The sequence below is a fragment of the Rhea americana genome, unplaced genomic scaffold (genome assembly GCF_003343005.1).
Source record: "Rhea americana isolate MKP2758 unplaced genomic scaffold, rheAme1 scaffold_162, whole genome shotgun sequence".
Taxonomy (NCBI): domain Eukaryota; kingdom Metazoa; phylum Chordata; class Aves; order Rheiformes; family Rheidae; genus Rhea; species Rhea americana.
In genome coordinates, this window is record NW_028185728.1 from 1,723,070 (window position 1) to 1,732,046 (window position 8,977).

The 8,977-nt window shown below is 43.8% G+C and overlaps 1 protein-coding gene across 1 annotated transcript in view; it reads right to left on the reverse strand.

The window, feature by feature from the left end:
• The window catches only part of NOTCH2 (notch receptor 2), an 86,581-nt gene that overhangs the window by 67,562 nt on the left and 10,042 nt on the right, over positions 1-8,977 (reverse strand). The window contains exons 3-4 of the mRNA XM_085300280.1: positions 2,709-2,968; positions 1,688-2,023 (exon numbers count right to left, since the gene is read on the reverse strand). Coding sequence (XP_085156406.1) covers positions 1,688-2,023; positions 2,709-2,968 — 596 coding nt within the window. The remainder of the gene's footprint in view (positions 1-1,687; positions 2,024-2,708; positions 2,969-8,977) is intronic.

The window sequence follows — 8,977 nt, forward strand, 5'->3', positions numbered from 1 at the left end:
TGGCAGATGTTGTTGCCAGGCTGCTCTCCATCATCTTTGAAAGGTCCTGGAGAACTGGAGAGGTGCCTGAGGACTGGAAGAAAGCCAGTGTCACTCGAGCCTTCAGAAAGGGCAAGAACGAGGACCCAAGCAACTACAKGTCAGTCAGCCTCACCTTCAGCCCTGGAAAGGGGATGGAACAGCTCATTCTGGATGTCATCTCCAGACATATGGAGGACAAGAAGGCGATCAGGAGTAGCCAGTATGGATTCACCAAGGGGAAATCCTGCTTAACCAATCTGATAGCCTTCTATGATGGAATGACTGGCTGGGTAGGTGAGGGTAGAGCAGTGGGCGTTGCGTACCTTGACTTCAGCAAGGCTTTTGACACTGTCTCCCAGAACATCCTCCTAGAGAAGCTCWGGAAGTGTGGGTTAGASGAGYRGASAGTGAGGTGGATTGAGAACTGGCTGAAAGGCAGAGCTCAGAGGGTCGTCATCWGTGGTGCGGAGTCCAGTTGGAGGCCTGTGGCTAGTGGTGTCCCCCAGGGCTCAGTACTGGGTCCCATCCTGTYYAMCTTTTYCATCACTGACCTGGATGAGGGGACAGAGTGCCTCCTCAGCAAGTTTGCTGATGATCCCAAGCTGGGAGGAGTGGCTGACACACCTGAGGGCTGTGCTGCCAGAGAGACCTGGAGAGGCTGGAGAGCTGGGYGGAGAGGAACCTCCTGAGGTTCAACAAGGGCAAGTGCAGAGTCCTGCAGCTAGGGAGAAATAACCCTAGGCACCAGTACAAGCTGGGGGCTGACCYTGTGGAGAGCAGCTGTGCAGAGAAGGACCTGGGAGTGCTGGTGGATGACAAGCTGACCAYGAGCCAGAAATGTGCCCTTGTGGCCAAGAAGGCCAATAGTCTCCTGGGCTGCATTAGGTAGAGTGTTGCCAGCAGGTCAGGGGAGGTGATCCTGCCCCTCTACTCAGCCCTGGGGAGGCCTCATCTCGAGTACTGCGTCCAGTTCTGGGCTCCCCAGCACAACAGAGACATGGAGCTACTGGAGAGAGTCCAGCGTAGGGCTACGAGGATGATCAGAGGGCTGGAGCACCTGCCCTATGAGGAACAGCTGTGAGAGCTGGGCCTCTTCAGCCTGGGGAAGAGAAGACTGAGGGGGGATCTTATCAATGTGTACAAGCACCTGAAGGGAGGGTGTCAAGGGGACAGGGACAAACTCTTTTCAGTTGTCCCRTGTGACAGGACAAGAGGCAATGGGCAGAAATTGAACCACAGGAAGTTCCGCCTGAACGTGAGGGGGAATTTCTTCCCTGTGAGAGTGACAGAGCACTGGCAGAGGTTGCCCAGAGAGGTTGCGGAGTCTCCTTCTCTGGAGATCTTCAAGGCCTGCCTGGATGCAACCCTGTCTAACGTGCTCTAGGTGACCCTGCTGAGCAGGGAGGTTGGACTAGMTGATCTCCAGAGGTCCCTTCCAACCTTACTGATTCTATGATTCTTTCTGCTGCTGCCCTTTCACATTATGAAATACTGACACTCAAAGTAAGATCTTATCTGAGCTCGTTGCTTTGCTGACATTTCTCCTCTCAACTCTTACATTACACCAGTATCACACAGAAATTCTGAGGTAAATTTTCAGGAGACTGCATCCAGAAATCCAACAATGAGACAACAAAATCAAACACTTTGAAGAAGGAGCATTTACCTGGCAGACAGTTGCACTCAAAGATAAAGTCACTGGTTTGATGGCAAGTCCCTCCATTCATACAGGGTGATGGCGAACACGGCACATACGTGCTCTCACAGTGATGTCCTGTAAAGCCTGGCTTGCACTGGCATCGGTACGAACCAGGCAAATTGACACAGGTTCCACCATGTTGACAAAGGGCTAAGGTAGCACATTCATTTACATCTATCTCACACTTCTGGCCAGTGTAGCCAGATGAACAGATGCAGGAGAACTTATTTCCAGATACAGTACATGTACTTCCATTGGCACAAGGCTGAGACGTACAGGCATCTATCCACTGGCACTCCTTTCCTGTAAAATCAAGGCAGATCATTACATTAATAAGAAACTAATCAGATGGAAAATAATATTTCCTTCATGCTACTTCATAATGATTTAGGCGAAGATTTGGTGTATCAATCACAATTTTAAGTATGTCTGCATTTTACAGTATTGCATTTGAAACAAAATCAACTTGCTGGTTACAGTAAGAAATTGTTTTACATTTATAGGGTAGCAGCAAGATATAAAATATCATGATTTATAAGAAATAACCCATGACTTGAAATCATACACACCAACAGTCACTCTCTTCTACACATTCCATTTAAGAACGAAAAAAGTGAGTTTCCATACTTCCCCTCAGGCAAGAAATTAAAACTTTTCCATAGAGACATTCTGCTGGCCCAGTTTACTTCATTTTTTGTAGAAAGTAGACTACGCATTTGAAGTGCAACAGCCATTCCAGTACAGCTTCCACAGTCAGTTTTCCCTTGTGGACCACAGCACAAGATTTAAATGCCTTCCTGTTTAAGTGTAAAGGGTAGGATGTTTGACTTGCCCACCCCCACCCCCCTTTTCTGGTCATTAAGTCATATGCACTTCCTCTCATTTCCTGTGCTTGAGCTTTGAGAGCATATTACAAACGGCCCAGAATATTCTAGGATTAAATAGCTCACAAAACAGGGAGTCTGAAGGTACAAATGCAGAATCCCACCTGTGTAACCTGGAGCACAAACACATTCATACGTTTCCTGGCTGTGGGGATGGCAAGTTCCTCCATTCAGGCAGGGCTGGGACACAAAGCAGATGTGTGATTCGGAGTACTGACAATCCTCTCCTCTGAACCCTGGAGCACATTTACAAGTAGCCTTTCCTATCAGAGATGTAGTTTCACAAGTTCCCCCATTCTTACAGGTATTGTTTTCACAGGGGTTTCTGTACTGACAGTAGTCTCCAAGAAAGCCTTCTCGACACCTGCAACAGAGAAGAAATTACTTGCAGCACATTCACCTCAAGCATTGCATTGCTGGAAGACGCCAGGCCCATTACCATCTAAAGTCTCAGAATTTGCCACATCTAAACAGTGACATTGACATCCTAAACTGTAAAGTCACAGAACAGAATGGGCCATCCTCTGCAACTGTCCCGACTCAGCTTCCTGAAAATTTAAAACTTAAGATTCTTACAAAACTTTTAAGTTCAAATTGTGAAACTGTTTTATATACACACACACACACACACACACACTGCATACAATCACAGTTATACTAAATGCAAAAACATCCTGCACTTCCCTTCAAAACTTAAGTCTGAGCACTGAAAGAACTACTAAGTAACAATTAACTCCTTGCAGTTACTCCTCCTCTTTTTCAGAAGAAAATCAAGCAGTTTTAGTAACAGGTATTAGCACCAGGAATTATCTATCTTCAAAAGTATTTATAAAGCTTGCACAAATGCAGTACGTGAAGGCCTCAAGATCTTTAGCAGATCTTTCTCCACAGTRCTCCCGTGAGACAGGAATATACTGTTATCCTCATGTTGATAAGCAAATCTGGGGTTGTGACATGGTGARGTCTGCACTCAACTAGCAACACAGGCACTGAGCTCAGGTCTCCCACGCCCCAGGCTAGCACCCTAACGACAAGGTCATTGTTCCTCCGTCTCCCACGGYGAAATGAATACATACACACTATCTATGACTGGGGTCATATTTTATACAAAGATCTGTGATTGCAGAATAATTGCAGTTTTTTCTTCCCTAACCTAAACTTATGTCAATACAGTCTGACTACACTTGTCAGCTGTAATCCATCTTTTCTTTGGCCTTTGTACTATGAATTTTCCATTTAATTTCCAGTGATACAGGACACAGGCAAACATGCAGGCAAATACCACCTCTGTGTCATTCACTCTTTCATTTGTTTCTTTCAGGTAGCAGATAGCTGCAAGATTATACAAAGTACAAAAATAAAATCTAGGGCACACAAAATAGAACTGTCAACCTGCAGTTTTTTCTACAGTCCACAGCTGCATGCTTTAACTGAATCTAAGTTGCACACAGCTTGTATAGGAGAACATTTCACTATAAAGACTTCAGGGATAAACATTAGATGCACTTTCTTCCAGGGCAGGATAGGTGCAACTATTAAACCAATGAATTGCTCAAATCCAAGGGGAGGAGATTCCAACACCAAGTTTCTAGTTAGCCCCAAAATAAGAATGCAACAGTGAAGGGACTACAACAAACCATTTCCTTGGGTATTTAAAATGTATGGTGGATTAAAAAGCTAACTGCATGGGCCTTAAACTTCAGTTTAAAGATCAARAGAAAGTTCATAAAGCAGTGTTTTCAGCAAAATCTTACAGGGGTCTGCTCTTGTTCCTATGCCATTTAACGCTTTTATCAATGATTAACAACTGAAAACATCAGCACAAGCCAAACGTGCAAGTAAGACAGAAGACAAGTTCTTGATAGAAAACAGCACAGACTGCTGAGTAAGCCAGTCAGCCTGCAACTTGTATCCTTACTACTGCRAAGTCATACATCCAGGAAGAAAACACATAAAGCATCTTCCCCCCCAATAAGGCACTAATCCAGAAAGAAAGATTTGGTCTTAGGGTTCCAGCAGTGAGCTGAATGTGAACTCGCAACATGAGAGTTTGGCCAGAAAAGCTTTAGTTGGACAAAGAGAAAATATCAAGTTAGAGTAAATGAGATTCTGTTACACCTGATACTTTCATGGCACGAGTATTATTGGACCATTGGGTAGTTCACATGTCTGCTCTTTAAGAAGTTGAAGAATTTGAATAAATTCAAAGAAATTAAAAGTAATGATACATATAAAATTCCTGACACCATGAAAGGCTCAATCTATTTATCAATGGGAGAAGGGAAGACAGTTGATCAAAGGCTGTAAGTACACAAAAAGGTACAAGAGTAACAGGACTCAGTAGCTAAAAGTTCCAGGTAGATATATTCAAATTAGAAATAGGGTAGTATCTCTATTTTTGTACACATACTTGCATGCAGTTTCTCAACAGTGAAAGCAAGCACTGGAAAAATGTATTTAAGATTGCAGTGGAATTTCTCCATCATTCATGCTTGTTTAAAAAATATCAAATTGGTTGCTTTAAAAAGAGCATACATGCTAGTGCAAACATAGCTATTCAGAGAAGTATTATCTAAGTTATGCAAGAGGTCATTACTACACGACAACTGTTTTTTTTTCTCATGTTTAAATCTATTAACTAGCTTTAACCATAAGTTTAAAGCAACTAAGTTGTATAATTAATGTGTGTAATCATAGTTTACTATTCCCCACACGCAAATTAGGCTCTTTTCACCATACCTTAATACTTTCCACTTTGTATGCAAGAAGTGACATGGAAGGAGAGATTTAAAGGGCAAGGCCGGATTATTAAGTTACAYGAAGCAAACTCTGAGACAGAACAGCATTTATAGAATATCCTCCAACTCTTGCACCATCCTTGGTGTAACAGCTTCAGGCTCTCAGTCAGCATTAGCTGCGGTCACACCACACAAAAGGCAATCTTCATATATTCTGGGCCTAAACCATGGGCAGTTCTACAGATTTCCTTTAACACCCCAGAACACTCCTAGATACAGGCTAGCAATCAGTACCTGGCACCAAATCAAAGCCTGGCACCAGCAAACTTTCCCGTGCCAGAAGCTGTGGGTCTGTTGGACTCCTTGGCATTCAAGTCTGCATGCAGTACACTGGCCAGCTCTGCTCAGATCTAGTCTGGATAACTACAATTAAACGATGTTTCTGGACATCTATAAGCAGCTGAGGAATGCAAACGTCAAACAATTTCAGTCCCTGAAGGCCTGTAAGCTTTCATTACAGGGATTTCTTTTGGTTTCACCATCCCAGTGAGCTAGAATATGGGGTTTGGGCAGCTCAGCCTTGGTCACCGTCAGCAAAGCACTAGGCTCCTCATGCCAATTACAGCGGAGACAGGATATGCAAAATGAAGTCCTCTCTACCACGGAAAGAGCAGCAACAAACCGGAACTCCTCAGAGCCCCAGCTAGGACATCTCAGTGGGCAAACACGAGGCTCTCCAACACTACCTACGTCTCCAACAAAGTTAACCAAAGCACACCTAAAAGCCAAATCTTGAAATGCTTTTTCATTGACCAGGTCAGCAGTTAGGCCACTATCTCACTTAATGGTGAAAGAAACTAGAAAGTCTACAGAAACATCCCACGTTTTGTCCGCATTAAATCGACAAAATAATGTCTTCTCTCCAACTTTCTCTCCCATCTCCAGCACGCAGCAACAGGCTTATACGCACTTAACTTACCCCCAGGTAACAGCGAGGAGGGAGCCTGAACACCAAGTAAGAGCACTGGTGGTTCGCTTTACGAAGAAAGGTGGGACCTGTGCTCCAAGACAACACTTACACCCCTCACCCACAAATATCCCTGCACGTAGCACGTTACTGTTCTGCTACGAAGTGGAAGAGTCCAAGGCCAGACTTGTTTTTCTGATCAGCCTTAGAAGATACTAGAACAYGAGAAGCACTCCAGTGGGGAAAGGCAAAAGCTCTTTTACATCGGACTCTCTATATTTGGATAGGCAAAGTGACTACGGAATACACCAGAGGGAAAATGCCTGCACGTGGCAAGATGTAGGTCAGGCATACACAGCCTGTACACCCACCATTTTCCTCTCCTCGTGGTTTAATGCTTGATCACAGAATTATTCTATTTTCTCCTCCAGCAACTCCGTGCTGTCCTTTTTGAGTGTCAAAGAATAAGAAAACCTGCAGTCCAGATTTGCAGTCGCGTCTCCTGTCAACAACATTTGCAGGCACAAATACTAGTAATTTAGTTCTAAATGTTGGTGTAGGCAAAACTGCAAATATTTGCCCTCTATTCATGCCAGGCACCAAACTGTTTCTATAAAAATAGAGGCAAAGACTGAAAAATCTGGATTTAAGTCCAGTCCTTCTTAAAAGGATATGATTATCTACTCTATTCAGAGCCTCAGCAGCAACTCCAGCTTCTTCCACTACCCTGACTTGGTTCTCATCCGAAGTTATTCTTTCAAGCTCTTAAAGGGAAAAAAAAGAAAAAAAGAAAAAAAAAAAGCCACTTGTCTAACAGAGCAGCTTAAAATTGTAGCAGCTTGTGTCAGCTCCAAAAGACATGCTCAGAACAGGAAATCAAATCTTTTCCAAATAAAAGCCACTGTTTCTCCTCAGTTTTCCATCTGATACTCAGAAACAGAAACAGGAAGATGGAGTTTGTTCTGGCACTTTCTGGAAATACATGAGCTCTCTTAACCTACTTCAGCAGGAATTTAATCCTCTAAGAACAAATTTCACATACAACTCAATTCAAATTGTGATTTCTGAAAGCTAGAGAATTTGAAATGGGAAAATGTCCTGTGGGCTGCATCAGCTATGCAGCTGCTTCTAATTAAAGCTTCTCCTTTACTCTCTCTGGGCTACTTTCCAGCACAAATACTTTAGTCAGAACTCAACCCTCTCTTTCCCCCCCTCCTTTTCAGCTCCAGCCCGCATTTGCCTTAACACAGGCTCTCATGGAGCTGAACAAGAGACATAAAAACAAAATGAAGGTATCTATTCAAATCTGAAGTATCCACATACCCATAAAGCTACATTCACTCTGTCAAGCTAATGCTACAAAGACAACATGCAAGATGTGCCAAAGTTGTGGGCTTGGGGGTTTTCTGCCACAAAACTGCACTGAAGTTAGCTCCCAAAACTGAATTCTCTCTTCAAAAGTCTTTTGGAAAATATGCCTGTTCTACTGAAAAGACCACCTCACCTGCAATACTACCTTCATCGTGATAGCCTATTTAAAATGCCCCTTCATACCCTAGTTTAACCAGTCTTCTAAATGTTTGATTTTCATGGGAGTTTCCCATTCGGGCCCAATGATATCATCTGGAGATGCACAGAAGGAAGCAGATGGTTTTAATTTAAAACGTGAAGGGAAGAATTTCCTAGTAGTCCTGCTTCTCCCCCCAAACTCATTACTCCCTCCACTTTGATTGGAAGATGCTTCAACAGAGAGAGAAAAAAAAATGCAGCCTAATGATTAACGTGAGAAGGGTCTCAACTATTTTGCTACAGATTTTAACCAGACTTCCTTCTGGCTCCCAGCTTCTGACTCCCACACCTACACCTCCTCTCAGGAGGGAGAACAGGATTCTCTGGTTAGCTTTTCAAACGTTCCTTCCCATGTCTCAAGGCTCCCAGTCATGCGTCATGCTTTGAGTGCAAACTGTGGGATGGGACGGCCTCGCTGTTCTGGTTTTAAAGCAGTACGCAACCATCGCTCCTAATCCCCAGCAAGGGCTGCTAGGACTCCACAGTATACAAAGCGGTGACAGCAACTGAAGTTCGAATGTGCAAGATTGCCAATTTCAAGCATTTTCTGACCACCTGAGCTCTGAGTAGTTTTTGGTCCGCACAGATTAACCACAATAAAATACTCCGAGCAAGTGACTCAAACTGCTGCTTTTTATCCCCATCGCCAGATTTGGAAAGGGTGTGTAYGCTCTCTTTTCTCTTCTGCCCTAGTCTTTGGGGTCTCCTTCAAACCTCTGAAAGGAAAGAGGAGGCTGAAAAAGGCAGCTTATTCTCAGAATAGGACAAGTTTTTAACTGCCGCTTCTGGAATACTCTCAGACCTCATCCTGCCAGAAGACCTCCTGTGGATATTCCCCATTGACTGATCTAGGATCAATTAGTCTCTAAAGATAGATCCTGAGAAGATATCCACTGCCATTCCTGAAGCAGTTTTGCAGGCTCCAGCCTTCAGACACCTAAGTCCTCAAAACTGAATTCTAACTGAGATCTAAGAAGATTCAGCTGGAGAGAAAGGTAGATCAAAATCCTAGGAAGAAGAGGGCTCAAGTTATATAATGGGGTTGGAAGTCCCTTACTGCCAAACTGCTGCTCCTTTGAGTTTAGCATGCTTACAAGTC